We start from the raw sequence: 24,950 nt of genomic DNA, 5'->3' as shown, positions 1-24,950 counted from the left end.
GGGGAGAGGGCTGTACCACGCGTGCGGCGCCCCCCGTCGAGGGAACTCTGAGGGGAAGCGGCAAGCGCGGGAGCGGCGGTTGAGGATGCCGAGCTGTGATCTGGGCCACCGCGAGCAGGGCCCCATCTGGCACCGCAAACCCAGCCCGGCGGCACGGGGCGGGTAACGGCGGGGCAGGGAGAGACCGAGGGCACGGGGGAAAAGGATCAGAGGGTGTTTGTCGGTCGGCGTTTAGCTGAACATGAGCCAGCAGCGTGCCCAGGTGGCATCCTGGCGTGTATCAGCTGTAATGCGGCCAGCGGGAGAGGGGACGTGATCGTCCCTCTGTGCTCAGCATTGGTAAAGCTGCACCTCGAGTGCTGTGTTCAGGGTTGGGCCCCTCACTACAAGAAAGACACTGAGGGCGTGGAGTGTGTCCAGAGAAGGACAGCGAACCTATGAGGTTTCTGGAGCACAGGATTTATGAGGAACAGCTGAGGGAGCTGGGATTGTTCAGTCTGGAGGAGAGGAGGATCAGGGGAGACCTTATTGCTGTCTACAACTGCCTGAAAGGAGGTTGTGTTGAGGTGGGGGTCGGCCTCTTCACCTCCCAGGTGACATCAATAGGGTGAGAGGGAATGGCCTCAGGTTGTGCCAGGGGAGGTTCATCTTGGATGTTAGGAAAAAATTTTCCCAGAAGAGCAGTGTGACACACTGGCACAGGCTGCCCAGGGAGTGGTGTAGTCACCATCCCTGGAGGTGGTCCATAAGCATGGAGGTATGGCACTGACAGACGTGGTTCAGTGAGCAGTGTAGGTGATAGGTGCACAATTGGACTAGATGATCGTAGTGGTCCTTCCCAACCATGAGAACACTATGATCTCCAGTGTTGTAGCAGCTCTAAGCTTGTGGATGTCAAAAGTGTGTTGATCTAGTTTTCCTTTTTTCTTTTCTCCATTAAGAAAATACCACGGACAAATCCTCACAAGAGTTTAATTACAGTTCTTGCTTATGAAATACAAGAAGAACGCTGTCTTGCCCAAGGGGAAGAGCAGTAAGAATGCTGCTTTTGAGAGCCTACGTGGTATTTGCCACGGGAAATCTGGGTGCAGCTCCACTTCGGTCTACTGAATTAGTTCAGTGCCGGAGGGACTCTAACAATACAGGGAGCAGTGTTGAGGAAGTCCTGGGAGATGCTGGCACTACACTCCCACTTCAAGTTGCTTTTAGAATCACAAGTTGCATGTTATGTTTTATTGATGTTAATGATACTAACATCACAAACTTGTAATGATAAGCTGATTTGCTTTCTAATTTCATTTTTACGGCTCTTCACTCTTATCCCAGAAAGGAATGGGTGTAGTGGGATGAAGTGCTATCAGTTTTATATCTACTCTGCAGCAATAGCTGCATGGCCATTCTGATGTGCATTCACCCTTGGTATACACACCAGTAGTTGCATGCAGGTAGCAGTTACATACTGTGCTCTCCTGTTTGTTGGTGGCTCAGGGAGGTATCCCTGTCGTACATTATCGTGGTCACAGTATGCAGTATTCTGGACAGTTTTAGTTACTTAATTTGACTCTGAATTTACATCGACTTGATTACAGAAAATAACTTGTTTGCCCAGCAATATCCAAGAAATCTAGGAGCAGCACACAAACCTTAGTGTGCTGCTTCCTCTTACAGCTTTCACTGCACATGAGCTTCAGTTTTTCATATGGCTTTATTTTGTGCCAATAGCATGATGCAAGGTTAGAATGTGAAAAAGCAGAAACTTTTGTTCCATAATATCTCACGTGAACAATGATAAAATGGATTGTTTAATGCTTTTGAAGGCTGGAAAGAAGCAAGGTTAACATGGATTCCCCTACCTCCCAGCCTCCCAGTGTCTAACCGAAGCAGTTTATGATAATTTGTCACTTCTCAGTTTTCTGTCTTGTGACAATGAAGAGCCAAGTCCCTTGCCAAGTGCCGAGCTAGGTTTTCAGATAGCTTGGTTCACGATAAGCAAGCATACAAGTTAGTATCGTACAGTAATATAAATGAAAATCAAGTAGCTAGCAGCCACATGTAGCAGGACCATGAACAGTGAATTTCCTCCTACCTGCTTTACTCTCTAACTTCCTTCCAACATAGTGAATCATTTCCTTTGTTCAGTGTATTTTTTTTTTATATTCAAAGACATGTTTTTCATGGCAGATTTCTCCTAGAACAGTATGAATGATTAAAATTGTAAAAAAGTAATCTAGGGACATTTTAATCTTTTATACCTGGTTATAAAACAATTGAAAACAATCATTTTTGTGTGCTTTCTCCACAGAGTTATAGTAAACATAATTCATGGTACCACAGGATATCATTCCAAGGCAATACGTTTTCTGAATGTGGCTTTTAACAGTTCTGGAGATTCTCTACTTGCTGGAGATCATCAAGGGAATATATATGTTTTTGACCTGAATGGAAACAGGTGAGAATATTTATATAATGCCATTTTAATTGCCTTTAATATTGAAGGGTGTAAAAGTTGCCTGTCACCGTGCCACAGGTTTTTAACCTTTAGCTTTCCATGACTGTGCAGATGATGGTGGTTTGCTCAGAGCTAAAGCTCCAAACCAGTGTCTCATGTTGGATCCCTGTGTACTATTGCATTAGTTCAGCTGCTGCACAAGATAAAAAATTTTATAACTAAACTGAATGAACAGCAATTTCACAGAACTTCAGTGATGGAAGACTACCAAAGGAGTTGTGCTGATCAATTAATACAAGCCAGGAATTACAACAACCTAGTACTGTTTTGTATGCAAATACATTTATATCTTCTCAACTTTATGCTTTCAAGTTAACACTGATACTTACGTGTAGTGTAAGAAGATATAATTTCTTTCTTTTGAGTTCATTTTTCTTTTAGTGAAATATATTGAAACTGATTAAGTTAATACCTCACTTGACATTCTGAATCAAAGTTTCCTCACACAATGAGAACATGTATTTTTAAATAGGTTCAGGCTTGTTCAGCGAACAATGCAAGCTTGCACTGCTTTGGCATTTAATCTTCGCAGAAAGACAGAATTCCTCGTGGCTTTGGCTGATTATTCTGTAAAGTGCTTTGATACAGGTAAGGAGAAATTGAGAGCCTTATTATGTGGATTTTAACTGTATCATTTTCATTTTTATTTTAATTTGTCAAGTTTGCAACTGGACCAGTTGTAAACTATTTTTGGAGTAATGTATGTCAACAAATTGACAGTACACACTTAAATAATTGTCAGTTGTTTTGAGAATTCCAGTAGATCTGCATCCTTATTCGGAAACAGTATCTAAATTAATCTCACAGATAGCTGTGTGCCTCTGGCTTGCTTACGTGGGGAGGGGCATTGACAATTAATTATTTGTTAGTTAATGTATCAAAAGTTCCAGCTGTATTATCTTGTATCATCTGGGCTTAAACCTTTTTAAAAAGCCATGGGAGTCACACACTTGCAATTAGAAGGTTTGAGTGTGGTATTATTAGTGCAGTTTTTAAAGTAACATATCCCAAAATAAAGGGAAAAGAGGAAAATAAAGTCTGAAATCCTCTCTGCTTTTCTTTTAATCACAATAAGGCCAGGCTTAGTTTTTGGGTGCACTTTGAGAAGTTTTACTAATTATCCCACAGTCCTGCATTTTGAGATAGTGCTGTTTTCAGATACCAAATCATACTGGAGGATGTCTTAGTGTATAAATGTACTTCACATAAGTCAGTATTGGATGGACTATCCTTAACAAAATATTAGATAATAATCAGCTCCATCCCCTACTCTAGAAGCCACTCTCTGTAATCTGTCAGCTGGAATAACCCCACGGACAGTCAGACAAAATAGCTGATGTAAATAGTCTTGCCACAAATACAGTTTAGTTGCTGAGGAAAGATTAGTGGTCATGCAGTCACAAGTGAGAAACAATGTAGTCAGAGGTTCTATTTCCTAACTATGTATTACACAGCATAAAAATGCTTTTGACTCTAAAACAGTTAATGAGGTGTTGCTTTCTGACTGTGCTTTCCTGTAGTCATAGCCCATTGTCATTAAACCTTTCTTCCTTGCACCTGTAAACAGCTGCCTAATCATTCATACAAATTGTCCACAAGTTAAAACAAGTGAAGAACTCTAAGTAGAACATTCAGTCTCAACTACTTGATATTTCTTCTGATGTTCACATCAAATAATCAGCCCACGAGGCATGCTTACTTTACCTGATTGCAGTGTTCATGACTTCTAATCTTGGGCTAAATTAAACGAGTCTGTGCGAGTTAGTTTTCTGTGTAGAGCAGAGAATAAAACCTGTCACTTAGAGATGAGAAGGTTGTTTCTTTATGATACAATAAATGAAGAGTTTGGTTTTTGTTTGTTGGATTGCAATGGTAAATGGTCATATATCAAGTATGCTTAAAAGTTGCATTTACAGCACAGTGCTCGCCATGAAGCATAAAGTGGTATGAAAAATAAAGTAGTAGTCATTGCCTTTTGAATGACTTTCATATTCTTTACTTTTTATTTTCATCCTGCAGAAACTAAGGAACTAGTTAGTTGGATGAGAGGCCACAATTCTTCCGTGTCTTCCATCTCTGTCCATGGCTCAGGGAGATATGCCATCACCACATCCACTGATACAGCTCAGCTGTGGGACTTGGACACCTTTCAAAGAAAAAGAAAGCTCAATGTTCGTCAGTCTGTGGGTATACAGCAGGTGAGTAAAGAGTAATTGCTAAAGGGTAAAAAAGCATACCTCAGGAGGAGTAACACCACGTGCTAAAATCAGTACTTGAAGACAGAGGGAAGGTGTATGAGGAGCAGCTGAGTTTGTTCAGCCCAGAGCAGACCAGGTTAAGGGGAGGCCTCGTGGCAGCCTGCAGCTCCTCATGAGGTGAATGTGGGGACAGCGCTGAGCTCTGCTCTCTGGCAACAGCAACAGGGCCCGAGGGAGTGGCATGGAGAGTCAGGGGAGGATCAGGCTGGATGTTAGGAAAAGGTTCTTCATCAGAGAATGATCAAGCACAGAACAGCCTCCCCATAGCAGTGATCACAGCTCCAAGCTGCAGTTGAAGAAGTGATAAGACAATGCTCTCAGCCACAGGGTTTGTATTTTGGATGGTTTTGTGTGGAGCCAGGAGTTGGGCTCGATGGTCCTTATGGGTCCCCTCCAACTCAAGGTATTATGTGATTCTATGACATTTTTAAAAATGCAGCTAAATCTTTTCTGTGTTCTTTGGGCTAACTTCCTTAACTGTTCTCCTGTCATGTCAGTCAGACCACTAGGCAGTCAGTAGTTACAAAGATCTGCTGGAAACGTGTAAGGAAACTTTACTTTTACATACTTGATTGGATTTGACATTGATCAACCCAGTCTAACCTGAAAGTGTGCCTTTCTTTGACTTGAGGATGGTCTCAGAGGACCTCCAGAGTTAATTACCAACCTGAACAAATTTCTGATTCTAAGAGTATTGTTCAAAAAACAGGTTTGTGGTGGGAATTCTAACTTGAACAGTCACAACCACTTAGCCATCTACTTATTCCAAAGCTTCTCTTCCTATACACACAAAACAATGAATGTGGGTGCAAACAAAGCTGAGAAGTAATGCAGCAGAAAGAAAATGCTGCCTTTTAGCTCAGTGGTTTCTTTGTTTTGGTTTGCTGTGCAGACACTTACACTGGAAGAGCTTAGGGGATGAGAAAGAGTACCTTTGTATCAGGGTGTGATATTAATAGGTCTACTATAGCATTATGCTGCTTTAAGTATGTGCACTTACACCACCAAATGTTACTTAAGCATAAATACTACAGGAAGTACCACTGCAGTACCAGATCATAGAATATAATAAAATCATAGAATCACTAAGGTTGGAAATTACCTACAAGGTCATCCAGTCTAACTATCTACCCATCACTAATAGTTCTTTCTAAACCATGTCCCTCAACACAGTGTCCAAATGTTCCTTGAATACCTCCAGGGTCGGTGAGTCCACCACCTCCCTGGGCAGCCCACTCCAGTGCCTGACCACTCTTTCATAGAAGAAGTATTTCCTAACATCCAGTCTGAATTTCCCCTGACACAACTTGAAGCCATTCCCTCTCATCCTATCAGTAGTTACATGAGTGAAGAGGCTGACCCCCAGCTCACTACAACCTCCCTGCAGGTAGTTACAAAGAGCAGTAAGGTTTCCCTTAAAACTCCTCTGGACTGAACAATCCCAGCTCCCTCAGCTGTTCCTCATAAATCCTTTGCTCCAGACACCTCATAGGTTCGTTGTCCTTCTCTGGATGCCCTCCAGGTCCTTGATGTCTTTGTTGCAGTGAGGGGTCCAAAACTGAACACAGTATTCGAGGTGCAGCCTCACCAGTGTTGAGTACAGGGGGACAATTACTTCCCTGCTCCTGCTGGTACAAGCCAGGATGCCGTTGGCCTTTTTGGCATCCTGGATTGTTGCTTCATTGCCTACATACGTGCTGCTCTACAGCATAGTCTTACAAATACCACTTCAAACCAAATTTCTCATCAAGTTGGTCACTAAAAACTGTGCTGATTTTGCAGAGGACAAGCATATTCTTTTGAGTACTTTCACTGTGTTCTTAGTCAGGCAGAAACTTTGTCAACCTGCAGTGCCACCTAGCAATTACTGTGGGAGTTTATGTACACTTTTTTTCTTTTTTGCTTTATTAAAACTGTTGTGTTGTATACATCACTAAAATAATTATCATGTCTTCTGTTCAAAGGAGAGATTTCTTTAGTTTATATGATTTTGTTATTGAAAGGCTTTTCAGCACTTAAAGGATGCTTATAAGAAAGATGGAGAGACTTTTAAAAAGGATCTGTACTGATAGAATGAGAGGTAATGGTTTTAAACTGATAGAGTTAGTTTAGATATAAGGAAGAAATTCTTCACTATGAGGCTGGTGAGGCACTGGAAGGAATTGAATAGGACTTTCATTAGCCTTCTCTAGTGGAAGGTGTCCCGTGGCAGGGAGGCTGGAAATAGATGGTCTTAAAGCTCCCTATGATTTTTTTGCTGCTCAATATCTTTCTTGAGTGTAGAGTGTAAAGAAGTCTTGTTCATGAATGACTCATGGAATTTCGTTACAGTATGGAAATAAACTTTTAAGTCCAGTATTAGTGAATACTGTTGAGGGAATAAATGAAGAATTTGGTTTGTGTCTACCATTTCTAATAGGACTTTATGCAAATAATCCATTTTATCTGAATTTCATTTTGCAGTGTTTAGAACAGTGATAATGATGTTTACTCCCATGCCACAATTCAAAACATACAGATAAGTGCTTTATTAAAGATCAGATTTGTTACTAGATACAACTGTGACACATGCTGTCCAACACTGGATTCCTGCTTGCTGTTTGAGTCTGTATTAGTTTCACACTGATCTGCGGTGTACTCTGTGGAGTCTCTTTAATTTAAGCCCAGTTTGCACTCCAAAACACACCCCTCTGCTCACTTGGTATGAGACAGAGCTTATTTAAAATGACAGAGGATGAGTTGCATACTGTTGAAAAAAAGACAAATAAGAAAGAAGAGCTAAAGAAAAGACACCTATAATGACAATTTTCAAAGCACTGCTGCTTATTCAGCAGTTCCTTGTGACCAGCTTGTGGTGTTTTTTTTTAGGACAAAGCAGAAAATGAGGAACTGATCCATTTTGCCAAAACTTAAATTGAAACTTTGAGCTCTTCTAGGGCTGCATTTGTTGTTGGGAGGACCCACAGACTTTTTAGGTAATTGGAAGTAAGAAAAGGTGAGGTGGAAATCACATTGCTTAACTTGATCCATCTGCATGACAGGTGTATATATGTCCTCAGGTTTTTGTCTAGGCTTCTTCAGAGTCTCTAAGGTAGGACGTGCAGCTCAGTCTGTCTAAACATGAATGACTGTGGTAGGTAAGGTGATTTTTTCCCCACAGGTAAGTTTTGTTTGCTGTCAAGTGACTAATTTGGGCTGGACATCTAACTTTCAGTCACTGACATTCAGCACGATGAATCCCGTGCCGTGTATCCAGATTTCAAGGTCCAAATAAATCATTCAGAGCAGAACTCTGAACTTTTTGGTACTGACTGCAAATCTCAGCCAGTGAGTTCTTCAGGTAGTCAGTCTTTCAGTGCTCAAATACCAGAAAATGTTTTGAATTTAACCTTCAAAATTACGCTTACAGGCAACTGGCTGAAGCTGCATGCTGCTACCAGAGCAGAACCTGTGATCTAGATCAGTGACTTGTCACTAAGCAAAAATGCATCCAATAACAGCCATATATAAAAAGTTCGTTTTTATAGTTCTTTATTAAAAGGAATTACATATAAACAGTAAACGTATTTGGAATTATTGGATAAAAATGCAAGCTTGGTTTTATTTTCTTTGGTGACTAACTGCATTTCATAGCTGCAGAATACACTGCTAAACTATGTACAAGTATTACTTTCTTTCAGTAGTTCTGTGTAAAACTGAGGAGTTTAAGCCTAAGGGTAAGTGCTTCATAGAGTGCATTTACAGGTTCTTGAAAGCTGAGGTGAGTTTGTAGGCTCCCATGCTTTCCCCCATGTCCTGGCTCCCATGCTTTCCCCCAGCTGGGTGTGTTTTCCCAGCATCTCTATTATGCCCTCTCTGACAGTCGTAAGAACCCTCCAGAAGAGGGAGGAACAGTCTTAGAAATAACCCAGATAAAGTTGTGTGTCATTTCAGTGAGATAAATTGTCTGTAGTGAGAGGCCCCTGAAACTGAGCACACATTCAGAGTGTAGCTTCACAAGTGATGAGTACTGATTTGAGCCAGGATGCTGTTGGCCTTCTTGGCCACCTGGGCACAGTGTGGGCTCACATTCAGCTGGCTGTCAGCTTACACCCCAAGAACTTTTTCTACCGTGCAGCTTTTCAGCCACTCTGCCCCAAGCCTGTAGCATTCAGTGGGGTTGCTGTGACCAAAATGTAGGACCCAGCACTTGGTCTTCTTGAAGCTCATAGAATTGGCCTCAGCTCATTGATCCAACCTGTTCAGATCCCTCTGTAGGGCCTTCCTGTGCTCAAGCAGATCAACTTCCTACCAGCTTGCAGATGGTAAACCGTGGGTGCTCCCAGTCCCCTCATCCAGGTGATATTAAACAGGGCTGGCCCCAGTACTGACTCCTGGGAAGCATAATTCATGACCATTCATCAGCTGGATTTACCTCTGTTCACCACCACAACTCCACCACCACAATGGAAGCTTTGCATTGCAGCTTCATCACACAGTTACAGTAATAGTCATTCTGTAATGGTTTCTTGGTGTATTTTATTCTGCCATTCACTTGGTGACATCATTTCATTTTTTTCTTTTTTCATGTTCTTTCAGGTTTTTTTTCTTCCACTGAGTAACATCATCCTCAGCTGTTTCAAAGATAATTCTGTTTTTGCATGGGAATTTGATACCCTTCACTGTAAATACCAGTTGCCAACTCCAGTAGAAGGTTCTGCATTACATTACAAGGTCTTTGCAGTTACCAGGTAAGTTGCTATTTGAAACATTCTAAAGGCAGACTACAAAACCTGTAATTTTAAAATAGGTTTGCTTCTTATATGTAATGTTCTATGGAAGTATTGAACTATATGCAGTGATAAGCATTTGAAATCTGCTATGACTGATTCTTGCAACAAGGCTTCGATAGCAGTTCTTATTACAGTCTCATAGCAGTTGAAATAAAGTTCCTTTAATGAGCAGTAAAAAATCATTTAAGCTATTCATTACAGAAGAAATTTTATTATTTAGAAACTGTTCTGTGCTTTCAGGAGAGTGTGACAGGAGTAATGACAGATTCCAAAGTGATCTGAGGGCATAGAAGAAAATGTACGATCTCTGTCTTTGTAGCTAATACTAGCTTAAACTATAATATTTTCATGGAAACTTTGCTTCATCTGTGACCCAGAGATGGCCGGATTTTTGTAGCTGGTGGAAAATCAAATCATCTTCACTTATGGTGTTTAGAATCAAAGCAGTTGGTAAGAATAATCCAGATGCCTACGGAAGTACGAGCTGTCCGTCACCTGGAATTCCTCCCTGACAGTTTTGATGGGGGCTCCAATCAGGTCAGTTATGTACAAACCTAAGAGTGGGTACTTGATTACTTGATTGAACACATGTATTTGGGGGGCTTTTTGAAGACAGTGGGGATGTGGGCCCCTGCCATGCCAAAGGAAAGATACTCTGCTAAATATTTGTTCTATTGCTCTAGCTTAATGGAATGTCATTTCTTAATTTGGTATTCCTCTTTGCTCGACATTGACAGCATTATTGATGAATCCTTTTGACTTACAGGTCCTTGGAGTGTTAAGTCAAGATAATATTATGAGATTTATCAGTATAGAAACATACAAACTTCTTTTTGTCATTGGGAGTCATGAAGAAGGAATTAGTACAGCAGCAATTAGCCCCAATGGACAGTATATTGCATCAGTGATGGAAAATGGCAGCCTTAATTTATACAGTGTCCAAGCTTTGAGTCAGGAGGTGAATAAGGTACAGTGTTTTATATTTCTTATAATTGCAGTAAATCCCATTAAAGATGACACTTGTCCACATAACTCTTGTATCAGCGGTAGTTTGCTGACATGTCATTGGCTTACAAGTGTTTGAGTGCCATACTTAACACTACAAAAGCAGAAAAAGTCGTTTGCTGAGTTCCCTTAATTTCTAATCCAGCCTATCTGGTAATGCAATATTTTTGAAGTGGATCACTCTGGTTTTGCTTCTGGAAGGAAAGGAAGATGTTATTTCTTTCTGCAGTGATTAATGTGGACTGATTTTATTTTGTAATGGCATTTTGGGAGAGATGGAAACAGCATAATTTTGTGCTGCTTCTGTTCTGTTTCCTACCAAGAAATGTTTTGCAACTAATAATCTCTTAAACTGCAGGCATGAATGGTTCTTGCCGTGTTACTCGATCCTAGCATCCATCATTATGGCACAATCATACTGTAATACTTCCTAAATAACAAACATTGTAAATACCAGTTCTTATTTTATTAAAGTAATTTATTAATGGGAGTCAGGTTTCTAAATCCAGAAATGGCACTTATCTTTAATCACTATGTCAGTGAAGTAAACAGTAACCAGCGTCAGATAATGATGGAGTTGGAGCTGAGGAAGGATGTGTAAAGAAGTCACATATGCATTCCATTTGCACTTTTGCTGCCAGGTTGACATGAACTAGGATATCCACTTTGTTCCTTGCTTTTCCAATCTCTAAAATTGAATTAATACCTACCTAACACTGAAGCTTAATTAAAGTTTGCAAAAGTCTTCTGTGTTCTTTCTAATAGGTGCTATAGAAATGCAAAGTCTTTTATTAACATTGAGAAACATGCTAAGATAAATAACCTGAACACTACATGGTAAACATTTATACTATCTCAATTACATTTCAGTGTTTGCTAAACAAGGAAATAACACGATGTCTGAGAAGACATTTGGAAGCTGTGTATGCCTTCTCACAGTCCTTATGTTTATTACAGTAGTTTAATTCACTGCCATATATATTCAGGTGTATTTGTTTCTGTGATAAATACGGCTCTGCTCTTTGTACTATGGCCTTCAAGCTCAATGATATTGCGTATAAAATAGACATCACATTATAGTGTTATTTATTCTGTCTTACAAGATGTTAACTGAGTCATTTTCACTTAATATTAGCCTCCACCTCCGCTGTTCAAAGTAGTAGAAGATTGGCCCAAGAATAAGTCAGAAGCAAACACGCTGACAATGAGAGTGACTTCAGGAAGGTCAGAGCAGCCTTGGAAATCCAAAGGAAGCAGAATTCAAACCAGACTGCTGAAAGTGCAAATGAATACACCACTTGAAGATAAAGAGGTAGGAAGAAGTTGTGAACATTTTGTTCTCCAGCCTACATTTAAGGTTCCTTGGGGGAAAAAAAACACAACCATTTGCTTTGAAGAGTAAGTTCAGGCACCGATTCGTTTGGATATTTGAGCAGAGTTAAAGGAATTTTAGCACCGTTTCCTCTTTCGGTTCTGTCCGTACTTCCTGCATTATGTGATGCAACCAGGACTGCCATTGCTGCAGTCAGGTTTGGGCACCTCTGAAGTTGTTCAGCTTGTGACACGTGGATATTTGCTAGATCCAATCTGCTTCCCTGCTAACAAACAGCTCTTCTAAAATGTCTGCCTAGAAGCTACTCCATTTTTCTTAATTATTTAGAAGATTCATCACTGTTATTTATATTTTCCTTATTGCTGTGCTGCCTTCTCTTTATGTCTTTAAGTATCATGTATATATATATGTATTCTCATATATGCATATATATATACATACATTGTTTTCTCCTGTAACATCACAACGTAAACCATTACTTATGTCAGTATACTTTATGTTTGACTATATCTATCATTTAATTATGTATAGTTTAGTCAGACAGGGTCTGATCTGAAGACAGTAGCAGCTGTTCCATACTTTAGCAGAAGATGAGTGATGTTTGTCATCGTTGAAACACTTAGGATAATAAAGCTGTACACATTGTATCTATTTTTAAAGTATGCTAGGAATTTCAGTATTTAGCTCCTGCCATTGAATGGAGCACAGGCTAAAGAATGAGAAATCCTCACATTTGCTGTTGATTCCCTGTTTTGTAGAATGAATTGCCAGGTGGATTAAACAAGAAACGACTGCAGGCCTTATTGAAAGGATATGGCGAGTATCCAGCAAAATACAGGTATGCATGTTCATGCTTGCTCAGAAGCAGTTTGCTTGTGTTTAATGGCCTGTGAAAGAGAAGTTGCTCGACTAAGTCTGCATTTTAATTACAGGATGTTTGTATGGCGTTCCTTATTACAACTTCCTGAAAACCACTTAGCATTCAGTAGCCTGATAGATAAGGGCACCCACTGCGCCTTTGTGAATATTCAGAATGAGTATCCCATCAAAAGCAGGAAACTGCTGAGAGTTTTACAGAGGTAAAATGTGTATTTATGTTCATTAAGATATTATGGATTTATATTTTCATGTATTGATCTCAAATGAGTCACATAGTAAAATCAGCTAAAATGAAATAGTAGTGCCCAAACACAGTTTTGTTTTTGTAACTGGTATAAGTCTGCATCTGTTTTGAAGTTTGCAGTCTTTCTAAATGATAGTTTTAAAATGCACGTTATACTTTTTGTTTGATTTTGTACCCATGTTTTCTACACCTTTGCTTGCCTTTAAATATAGGACCTTATCAGCTCTAGCTCACTGGTCTGCTATCTTTGGCGAGACACCTTATATTCCTTTGCTCGCATTCCCATTTGTAAAATTATTCCAGAACAACCAGCTGATCTGCTTTGAAGTTGTTGCTACGGTAGTAGGTAAGCAATGATTTTCAAATGTCAAATATGCAGCAACATATTTAAGCTTTCCTACACAAAAAAAAACCTTTTCCTGATGAAATGAATGAAGTGGTTTCCTAAGAGCTCCCTTGTTTCGCTTTTAAACTTATTGCCAGAAATTAATATGTAGCAACTGTATGTTTAAAACCAAAATTTGTTTTTAAATCAGAACAAGCTACTAGACTCCCCTTTATAGCAAAAGTGAGCAGTTTTGTAGTACTTGCAAAGTCTCAGTCAGAACAAGGATATCTAGTGTAATGGTATTGTACTGAATAGCTAAAATCTGTATCTCAGGCATGGGAAAAGTACTCAAACCCACCTCAACTCCAGTCAAAAGGGAACGATCTCTCATAAAGTTTTACTGTATTTAGCTGCCTTAAACACGTGGTAACTCAAAATTGGACTTTTGGCTGAAAGCTCACTATGGCTGTTTTCTGAAGAAACATACTAAATTAAAGTGCACTACACTTCATTTATTTGTTGCAGCTGTTGCTAAGTCTGCAGAAGTTTTGTGCTGCCAACCATACATATCCACTTTGCAAACACATGCTGTTAGTGAATAAGTAGCCAAGCTCACGGAAATTTTTCTTAGCATGTTAAAAATTACTTGATCCGGGCTGCAGATCTGAGACGGAAATAGTGGTTGAAGTATTCCCACCTGCCTCCAACCACTTATTCCCACAGCATGGTGGCTTTTTTAAATTGTACCTTTCAGACAGGTTAGTTCCCCATTCTGGTTCACTGTGTACTTCTGCACTGACATGAGTGCTTGCATTTGGAGGAGCAGTGAGTTGTGGGAATGGTTTTGGAATAAATGGTCGGGAAGAAGAGAGAGAAGAATATCTTAAGTGGGCTTTGCTGCTTAAAATTTCCTATTACATTTGTAGTCTTCATAATGAAACCATGAGATTGCCAGGAATCTATCACTCTGGATTACATTGGGTTGTGTTTTGTTTTTCTTTTTAGTTAATTTTTGTCAGCACTGGTTTGAATATTTCCCCAATCCTCCGGTTAATATCCTTAGTATGATGGAAAATATTTTAGCACATCATGACCAAGAACTCCTTCAGCATTTAATAAAATACAGTGTGACTTCACAGGTAACATTCTAGCTGATGTTTGTATATGAAGTATCAGTGCATAGATTGATAGTACTTTAGTGTTTTATTTTGACATAAATCCTTTAAAGGAATTTTCAGTAAATAATATCGGATGATATAGAAGCGTAAAGAACTTACCATTCTTTTCCTGAAGCTTTTCTTTTTGCATGGTCATAAATCTCTTGTATGTGCTATTGTAGTTCTTAAATATCCTTCCCTTTCAAGTTCATGTTGCTTGAAAATCTACTGGTCAAATTATAAATGCATGTTTACTTTTTTTTTTTTTTAATTGGACGTAAGTGTGGTGAATTCTGTAAGTAAGTTTAAACCATAGTTATACATGTGTAACATTAACGATGATTTTAATTTTAGCTTCACAAAGCTGAACAGAATATTTGTACATCCAATTAAATAAGAAAATTTTGTACATTTCTCTCATATTACTTTTGAATGTTTATGGTGGGTAATAAAGCTTATATTCCAGTGTGGTTTCAGTTTATTTCATAAATAAATGGATTTTTGGTATAAAGCAAGAATATTTCAAATATTTTTTCTGTAAACTGAATGGTAGAATTCTAGTAATGGATTGCTTTGTCACATTTCCCAAACGATGCAGGTTTATGCCTGGCCTCTTCTAGAAACCCTGTTCTCTGAGGTTCTAACAAGAGAGGAATGGCTCAAAGTCTTCGATAATATCTTCTCTAACCACCCCTCATACTTCCTAATGATTGTCGTTGCCTATGTTATATGTTCCAGAGCTCCCTTGCTTCTCTGTAAGCAAAGCCAGGATTTTGAGGTAAACATTTGATTATTTTTTTTAAGTTGGTTGTCTGAAGGTGTAGCTACAGGGAACTGTAAAACACCATATCTGCTGTTGTCGAGTTTTTAAGGTGCTTCAGTGCCATATTAATATATTATTACATGTTACTGAGCAGCCATCTAACAGCTGACAAACGTACAATAAATGAATACAAAGTTGAGCAGTTTCCTGCAGTTTCATGCAATAAGAATTCTAACAGCTTTTGTAGGCTTTCTAATGCCACTAAAAGTTATTTACTAAATGTCAGTGGTTTATCGACCACAAAATAATTCTGCCTTTTATTTGAGGTTCTAATATTGACTTCTGCATGAGGAGAAAAAAGGCAGTGATTCTGTGATGTTTCATTATTTTGCTTTCAGATTGCAAAATTAGGCAGTATTATTTGACCTTCTCTGAAGCTACATTAAAATGCTTTCTCATGTTTAGCTTTAGAAGGAAGGAGGAGGATTTTTCTTATGAAAACATTTTTTCTTAGGAAAATATCTCTGCAGACAATGGTTCCACCTTCAAAATGCTCTTGTGAGCATTTTGACAGACATCAAATTTTTCAGTAGCTAATTGAAAAATTTTCTTGGTGAAGATCTTTGACAGGAAGAATAGTCCTACCAGAAGAGGAACTTCCATGTTTCATGTTTAAACTCTAAACGTTGAGTGAGGTTTGTCCAGCAGAATGAATGTCTGGTGGGCAGTACGACACTCTTCATCACACCTAAGTTCCCAGATGTCTTACACAACTGTTGCTGGAACAGAAGGAAAAGAACCCATGTACACTTCTAGAACTTGGATCAAGTTTGGGTCAAGTCACTTAAGCCCATGACATTTTACTAACTGATAGGGCAGACTAAAAAAATCCCCCCCCTTTTTTTTTTCCCCAACATCTGGAGTATAGAACTTGCTAATTTGCTTAATTATTCCTACAAAGGTGTATTAAAAGCTTGCTTAATCTTTTGTAGAATGTAAATGGCAGCCTGTCTCTTACAGTATTTCTTTCATCATCGTAACAACCTGGACATTAACAGTGTGATTAAACAAGCTTATCATCTTATGGAGACTACACCACCAGATATCCATCCACAACGTGTGCTCGATGACTTCATGCCACTTACAAAAGGACAGTACCCTGTATTTAATAAATATCCCAAATTTGTTGTGGATTATCAAACTCGGGAACGGGAGAGGATCAGACAAGATGAAATCGAATACTTAAGAGAGAGGTATCGATGGGGAAACTGAAGGCAGTGTCAGACTGGGAGGAACAAGTGGACACAGTTCAATTTTTCTTTTATAATGTGTATGTTTGAGAATAGAGGCAATAATTTAAACAAAACGTGGGGCCTTAAAACAAATATGTTTGTTAATTCACAGAAATTACTGGGCTGACAGTCTTCAAAAGTTTGAAAGTTTAGAAGTCAGAACCTAAATCTCTCTCAGCCATTCATGTCCAACTTTGTGTAGTGCCAGGAGTTCCTAGCTCACGATCAAAATGAGCAGGAGCCGTGATTACAAGATTACAGCTTCAGAAACTGATTTTTGTTAAGAAATGAGGAAGAAAATGCTTGCATTTGTTTGAAGTGCCCTGCTGTTTGTGCAAGTCAGCACTGTAACTCTTCCCATGTATTTTATCAGTACATAAGGAGGGGTGCCATGCTCTCTTGGCATTGCATTTCAGTTAGTTCTTCTCTAGTACAGATTTCAAATTGATCAAGTGATTTCTTGACATATGAACACATGATCTCATTCCGTTTAGGCAATTAGTGCATGAATTAGAAGCTAAAGCACAGGAACAGAAAGCAGAAGATGAAGCCTTCTACCGAAAGCAGGAATTACTCCGAGAAGCTGAAGAGCAAAGGCGAAAAATGGTACTGGAAGAAGAAGAAAAGCTGGCAGAACGGAGGAGGAGGTATTACAGTATGAAAAACATTAGGGACCTGGCTACGGTATCCTGCTATTACATTTGTAACCACGAGTAAAGGGTAAATGGCCACTCATTTGTATAAATTGTAATGTGGGAGAGCAGTGTGGTCTGGTCGGTCAGATTTTGGTGTGGGAATGAAGTGATCTGGGCTGTATTACTGCCTTGCCCAAGGGATAACAACATATTAAAGGCCAAGATACTTCATGTTTTTGTCTCAGCTCTCAGCATTCTGTCTGGTCTCTTCAGATTGTGAATGCTTTTGAACATCTAATTGTCATACTTGTACTGTGAACAGACTTAAACTACAAATACAAGAGTAAGTTACAGTATCAAGAGTACTCGTGATATACTGTACAGATTCTTATATTTCTAGTGGAGTTAGAAAAAAGTGCTTTGTATATAAGTTACTGAGTAAAGAGCTGTAATAGTACCAAAGTTAATCAGATAGTTCCTGTATTTTGCAGTTGTGAAGGCTTTAGAGAATTGTAACATCCCCACAGTATATTAGATCAACCAGAAGTAATACTTTCCTGAAACTTTTGCAACCTTAGGTTCTTAATCTAAGAAATGAGCAGTAGAATTTTCTTTGAAAACAAATTATTAAGTTTGTGGTTTTGTTCCTTGAAAGGATTTGATGCTTTGCAAATAAATTTAGGACTAATTTTGTGCTGAAATGGGTACCAGGGCACTGACAATTATTCTAAGGAATAGTTTCCAGGTCTGGATCATTACAGTACTAAACTAGTGGTTATTAAAGTACAACAGAAACAGAACACAGGGCTTCAAAGTTTAATTGGGAGAGATTGCTATTAGAGGATGTCTGTGTGTCTCTGAATTTAATTTTGACTTGTAAATGAAATCCAGGTAGTTGACAAGAATGAAAGCAATGGCCCTACACTTCATATCTTAGAGTTTAGCTCACAGAGACTGGTGAGTAACTGTGGTGTGAGCTTGTGCCCCTTTTTATTGACCTCTTATCCATCCGAATTCCCTTGCTTTTCTTTATTTTGGCTTTGAAGACTGGCTGCTGTGAAAAGAGAACTGAAAGTAAAGGAGCTACAATTTCTAGATGCTTCGAGAAGGCGTTTTCTCAAATACCAGCAAGATCAGCAAGAGATGGAGCTGAAACGTCTTGATGATGAAATTGCAAGAAAGGCTGAGTATTGCTCCAGCAGTTCTTTTCTTGAAGGTTTATTGGGAACAATAACCAAGAAAAAAATGCTAACTAAAATGTACTGTGATTTGTGAGCCCAGGGGTGTATTTAGCACGAGGCAGATGAATTAAAGTGTAAATGCATAATTTAGCAGTTTTATTTGGCACTTCCTATGTTCCCATGTCTTGTTTTAACTGGCAGAATTCCTGGGATAAGCCAAATATATCTCTATATTAACAGCATTGAAAAATGTAATTAGCTCCTTTAAAGGACTAGTCAATTATCAGTTGTCTGTGGGCTGTGTACCCAGACTGCAAATTAACTCTGGAGCAGCCTTTGGCCAGGTCTGCATCTGCTCCTGCAGGCTTAGTAGCTCAAGCACCATGCTGAGAGAGAGTGGAGCATGAGCTTTTGAACCTCGTGGGCACAAATCCTGTCTCTGAAGAGCTATTTGGTGCATTTGAGCAGCACACTTTGCTGAGTTGGGACGTTGTCAGATTCTTCTTTTTGCAGCTCATCCCAGGTGGCCACTTGCATATCTCTGCTGTCCTCCATAGCAGTTTGGGTTCAGAGAGTATTTAATTTGGAGTTGTATTTTGCAAATACCCTGACATTTCCCTAACGCGTAGCTGGATTCAGAATTCAGTTATTCTTGTGCCTCTTGCTTTCAGCTTCTCCTGTACTTTCGATGTTCAGGATTTTCCACTGTTCATCATATGACAGGAAGTTAACTACAACTTAGAAGTAGGATGTCACTTATGTTTTTGGACTTTCTTGCTTTTTTTTTTTGTTGTTGTTTTTTTTTAAGGGAGAAGAATTTCTCCCTTGCTCCATTTTCATGTGTTTCTTTTCTCCTCAAGGCATCCATGAGAGAGAAAGAAACAGCTGCTGCTGTTCAAGATATAGAAGTACAACAGATGGAACTTGAATCACAAAGACAGCTTTTTGAGCAGGTAATTGTTAGGGAACTATACAGATGTTTATATTTAATGGTTCTTCCTACGCAGTTCTCAGTTTGGTTGTATTCGTTCTACCAGACTACGTGAGGGAAAAGGAAGGTGTTTTAAGTTTCCTCTCTGATATCTTTTCTAGAATAAACCCTCAGTTAATAAGATTGATGTAGCTGATAGAATGTCTCATTGACAGCAGCATCATTGAGCAAAAGGAATGGATGGGGAGGGTGCACCTCTTCTCAAATGCCTTACATACAGTCCTGAAAGATCATCATTCAGTGTTAAAAGGTTTTATATCAATAGATATTGTTTAAATGCAAAGTTAAATATGACTTAGCTATTAAAAATGATTGAAAAGCCAGACGGCCAATCCAAGACGTTAGTCATGTCCATTTTGATTAGAAATGGTACGTTAAGTGTTTAGAAGTCAAAGCTGCTTGTGCCCATCTTGCATGCATGCACATCTGGATGGAAAGCAAGCAGAAACAGCCATCCAAAACAGCTAAACCTTATTTTGGAGCATGTGTCTCCATGTGTTTTACTTCTCAAAGCTTTTGACGATAGACTTTTTGTCATTCACACTGAGCATAACTGGGCTAAATCTCTTTGAGCATTTATTTATTAAATACAGCTGTCCTGTGGCTACATAACACAAACCAAGCTAAGATCACTTGTGTTCCATTAAAGTCATCAGTTTAAAGGAACTGTTTCTACAGTGACCATCCTCTTTAGGCTAGAAAGACTGTGCAATTATTTAACTAACCAAAGCTATATGTGTGCCCACAAAGGCCTGTATAGGCCCAACAGATTCCAGCAGGGCTGGGAGAGAATTATGCCTTCTTCAAGAAGCAGTATAGATATGCCCTGATGAATATGAGGAAAAAATGAGAATTAACATTTCAATTTCCAGTGTGGATTTGTACTGCTTTGACAAATCATCTGTGCATTCAGACTGCAGTTGTGTTTATTGTAAGTCTCAGTACCATGAAACTTGATTTATATTTGTGAAACATTTTGAGGTCTTGGCTAATGTATGCCATAAAACTGGAGAATATTTTCATGATGGATCTAATTAATTTCAGTTGGAATTATGTTTCTATGCTCCATTGTAATCCATGGGATGGAATTACATTGGTGTAAAGCTGAGAGATCACTCTGATGACTCAGGCTTAGCACAGATCTGAGTGGGTAAAGCAGCAGGGAATATCACTTTCTTGGACACTTATGGTAGGTTATGCTAGGCAGTGGGGTGACGTGTGGATGTATTCTAATACTACTTTAATTAAGTTTTAATAAGTGTTACAGAGAGAGTCAAAATTATGATGAGTAGCTTAGCAACAGTAATTTATGCTTGTGTGTTTGGCAGCGTCTTATCAAAGATCAAGAGACAATTACACAGGAAATGAGAGAAGAGATAGATGACAGCCAAAGAAAAGCAGATCTTGAAGACCACATTGTTCAGAGATGGATAGAAACAGATCGAGAAGAAAGACAGAAAGCTCAGATGGTAAGGTGCTTGGATTTTCATATGTATCTTGGGGAGACAGTTATGTTAACTGGTATACTATTTAATAGTAGTTTTGTTGCAGTTAGTTAATACAAGTTAACATGAATATATTTTTAAAGAAATCTAGTTTCTAGATATCCATATTAATAGATAGAGGAGGCTTGTTTAAAGTTCTGAGGGTTTCAATAGTCTGACTGAAGCATCCAAGCAGCTATGTGACACTGGGACCATCATGAATATTAATTTTTTTTTTTTTTTACTTTCCCAAACTTAAAAGACTGTTAAAACTCAAAAGTGCTCTTGGGAACAAGTTATTCTCCTATTAAGAAACATGTTTTGTTTGTAATCATAATAAAACAAAAGGAATGTGCAGAGGAACTTTCAGTTGGTAATACTTGGCGTGAAATTCAGTTGCAGAAGCTGTCTTTTGGATCACAGTAATGAATGTGTATAGGTTGACATTAGGAATCGTTCAGATTTTCAAGCTCAGAACTTGTAACCGCACAGTTGGAAAAATAGTTGCAGCTAACCCACTACCCGTATGCTTGGCATCTGCATTTATATTTTGTCTAGAAATAAGCATATGGGCCCAATTTTTTGTAAACAACCTTCAATTCTTGGAAGCAGATGGATGTGGGTAGAAGTATTGGCATTCAGGTATCAATCTCATGTTAAGTGCACCTGTAAGTCGTATGAAATCCATGCTAAGAAAGCAAAATTCTCTAAATCTTGGAGGGGGTGTATGTCTCATTTAAAAGGCCCTCAGTGAGGGAAAGAATAACAAGGATGAAAAAGGAGCAGAAGACATTCCTCACAGAAGGGACAGCCTGCTGTAATGAATGGAGGGGTGGCACAGCAGGTGCAATCTCCTGCTAAGGACATCAAACAGTGATACCATAGGGCGCGTTAGTTTGACAGAAAAAAGATCTTCCCTTATCTGTACGTAAGGCTGTACTTGAAATAAAGTAAATGGATTCCTGTTAAGAAAAATATTTTGTTAGGTGGCCAAAGAAAACTTAGCCAAAGCAGAGCAGAAGTGCATTGACAGTGAATGGAGGCTGCAAGCATTGCACAAACAAAGGCGGGATGGTCAGGACCGTGAGAAGCGTTATGAAGAGATAGCCAAGCTCCTGCATGACAACAGGGTAAAAGAAGCTGAACTGCTGAAAGCCATGAGAGAGGCAGAAGAAAAAAAGGTACCTGCATTCTTCTTTTTCCTAAGTAGGACTGGCAGAAGTGTCACCATCACTGCCTATAACATAGAATAGCATAAAACTGAAAGATGTAGAAGAAATAGTTTGTGGAGCAACTCCTTTCCTGTTTCAACCACAAATTTCTGGAAGCTCTAGAGCAAATTTGTAAGGATGTTTTAGGTTCAAGATATTTTAGGAGGCATATTCCTAACTGAGTAAGTTTCTGTCATTTTTTATTCTCTAAATGAAGACTTTTACCTTACTGCAGGTGTTCGAAGGAGAAATGTTTCAAAAATAAACATTCACTCAGTGTAATAATACACCTTTTGATTTAAAGGTGAAGTGTAGTCTGTAACAATGCAGATGGTTTTCCTTCCTTGTTTTTTTCTTGTAATGCATCTGTTGAGGATGTACTCAGTATCTCTGTTGCACAGTGGGAAGAAGTTACATGGAGAAAAGCGCAACTGGAGGAAGAGCAGAAGGCAGCTGCTGCTGCAGATGAACACAGGAGGCAGTTTTTAGAAGATGAAATGAATGATGCATTAGAATTGGCTGAAAAGCTGCAGAGAGAGAATGGCTGTTTTGGTGAGTATGTAGAAGGGGCAGTTTTCTTGTGGATCAGCGCACTGGATATTGGCGTGAAGGTCTGGATTGATCAGCAGCAAACAAATGAACTATCTAATATTAAAGCTAAATGTAGGTTAAACTCTTTTACATGTGTGCTTTTTGGCAGTATTCTTTCCTGAAACCAATATATAAATCCATACTCGGATAGGAACCTTAACTGATATCCATCAGATGCAGCATTATAAATGATCTGTAAGATCACTTCACTCCTGTTGTGTGGATGGGATTCTAAGCTTTGTTGGCTACCCGTTACAGAATCACAGAATTGTAAGGGGTGGAAGGGACCTCTAGGGAACATCTAATCCAATCCCCTGCTAAAGCAGGCTCTCTACAGTGGGTTATATGGCAAAGCATTCAGGTGAGTTTTGAATATCTCCAGAGAAGGAGACTCCACAGGCAGTGGTGAGGCACTGGAGCAGTTTACCTGGTGTTGTGGTGGATGCACCATCCCTGGAGGCTTTCAAGGCGAGGCTGGATCAGGCCGTGGGCAACCTGATCACCCTGTTCATTGCAGGGGAGTTGGATTAGATGGCCCTCAGAGGTCTCTTCCAGCTCTAAGGATTCTCAAGATTAGCAACTAGTATGAAGATTAATTGAAGTTGCTTTCAGCAAACTTTTTCAGACCTTGCCCTCATGGTTTTAATAAGGAGTAATTTGCAACTGCAAGTTGTTAAAATGAGTGTCTCCTAGAACAGCAAGTATGAGTAGCCATATTCCACGTGAATTTAGTGGCCCATTTGTCAGAAGATTAATTATAGGGGGAGAAACACCACATATAGAACTGTAATTTGTTAAAATGAAAAGCATGGCTTTGCCCTGTAGACCAAAAATTGTCTTCAAACTCTGCGCAAATGTTGCTTGCCATTAACTGGACTGAATAATTGTTCCAGTTTTGCTCCCTGGAGAAAAACTCTTTTGCCTCAAGTGAGAAGAATTCACTAGAAATTTAATCATTTACAATTTAAGGGTGAGGGAGCGCTGGCACAGCTGCACAGAGAGGTGATGGGGTCTCCTTCTCTGGAGATGTTCAGGACCCGCCCAGACACCTACCTGTGCAACCTGGGCTAGGGAGCTGCTTTGGTAGGGGGGTGGACTCGATCTCTGGAGATCCCTTCCAACCCCTACAGTTCTGTGATGACAACAATGCTTTCTCTGCATTTTCTGACAGAGAGACAGCATGATTTAAAAGCCAGGTGTGCAGAGGGAGGGGCACAACTCCAGCAGGTGCCAAAGCCTGGAAACATCTGCCTGAATGATTTATCTGCAGCACAGTCATCATCACACAGTGAGGTTCTAAGTTAGGGCCCTCCTTTTTTCTCAGTGCGTTACTGGAACGCCTGGATGGGTGATTGAGCCTTCATTCCTCGTGTGGGCATTCAGCGGATAGTAAAGCAGATTACTGCTGTATTCTGCACCTGAGAAACATAAAAAATGAATCACTACCAGGAATAGCGTGGGTAGGAAATGCCTGAAGTGCGTTGCATTGTGAGGCTGGTCATTTTAAACCTCAACCTAGTTTAGTCCCATTCTGACCTGATCGTTTCGCCTCTATTTGCTCGGCCTTCATAATCACATGTGATTTGGGGCTGTTGAGCGTATGCAGAACCATCTTTCATGAGAATCCTGCTCAGAGTTATGGTCAAGAAGTCTTCAGTAATGTAGTCAGGGTTGTCCTAGGCAGTAATGAAAGTATGTTTTAAAATCACTTGCATCTTACACAGAACACTGTGCTTGCACCAGGAAACACCTTTGGAGCTGCCAGGGAACCCCAGCAGCGTCTGGCCTTTCTGTAACCGAATGTAACACTGCCACCCCTGAGTGGCTATGGGGCTGTAATAAAACAGAGCATTACTGACGGGGGGGTTCCGATAACACTTGTGGTATTTACAGGAAACAGCTGCAACCTTTAGTCTGAGTTTCTTGCATTTCAGCATCTTTAGACAGAAGAGGAGAACTGGCACAGCAAGAGAGGGAACTGATGGCAGAAGTGAGGCAGCTGAGGCAGAAGCTCACTGCACGGGCTCGAGCCAGGCCTCCTCCCACCCGCATCTCACCCACCAGGTGGACAACCTGAGGTGGTTTGCTCTGGATCCGAGCTGCACTCTCAGATCATCAATCAGCGAGACCCTGTCTGTGAGTAATGTGATTAAGGACTGATCCTAGAGTGCTTATGAGAAAGGCTTTTGGAAATATTTTTATATAAAAATAGAGATGTGCGCAGTGTCTGTAGCCTCGTTGTTTTCTCCATAATTGTAATACTATTTTTACTTATAAAATAAACTTTTTACCATGCTGTTATTGCACAAACATAGAG

The 24,950-nt window shown here is 39.6% G+C and overlaps 1 protein-coding gene across 1 annotated transcript; it reads left to right on the top strand.

The window, feature by feature from the left end:
• Positions 1-64: 64 nt before the first annotated feature.
• TBC1D31 (TBC1 domain family member 31) lies at positions 65-24,941 on the top strand. The gene is made up of 22 exons (XM_065752946.1): positions 65-162; positions 2,303-2,449; positions 2,982-3,097; positions 4,529-4,707; positions 9,346-9,497; positions 9,917-10,076; positions 10,306-10,506; positions 11,680-11,856; positions 12,636-12,715; positions 12,810-12,956; positions 13,213-13,346; positions 14,334-14,467; positions 15,084-15,263; positions 16,269-16,501; positions 17,035-17,187; positions 18,222-18,357; positions 19,217-19,309; positions 20,676-20,816; positions 21,818-22,012; positions 22,444-22,594; positions 23,805-23,933; positions 24,568-24,941. Exons 1-22 carry the CDS (start codon positions 86-88, stop codon positions 24,708-24,710), a joined length of 3,258 nt encoding a protein of 1,085 aa, XP_065609018.1. The 5' UTR covers positions 65-85; the 3' UTR covers positions 24,711-24,941.
• Positions 24,942-24,950: the final 9 nt, after the last annotated feature.

Source organism: Cyrtonyx montezumae, unplaced genomic scaffold (assembly GCF_038088225.1).
Source record: "Cyrtonyx montezumae isolate F1298 unplaced genomic scaffold, pur_monq_1.0 scaffold_8, whole genome shotgun sequence".
In the NCBI taxonomy this organism is placed as follows: domain Eukaryota; kingdom Metazoa; phylum Chordata; class Aves; order Galliformes; family Odontophoridae; genus Cyrtonyx; species Cyrtonyx montezumae.
Note: the sequence above shows the minus strand (reverse complement) of the source record. Positions and strands in the feature narration are given on the sequence as shown.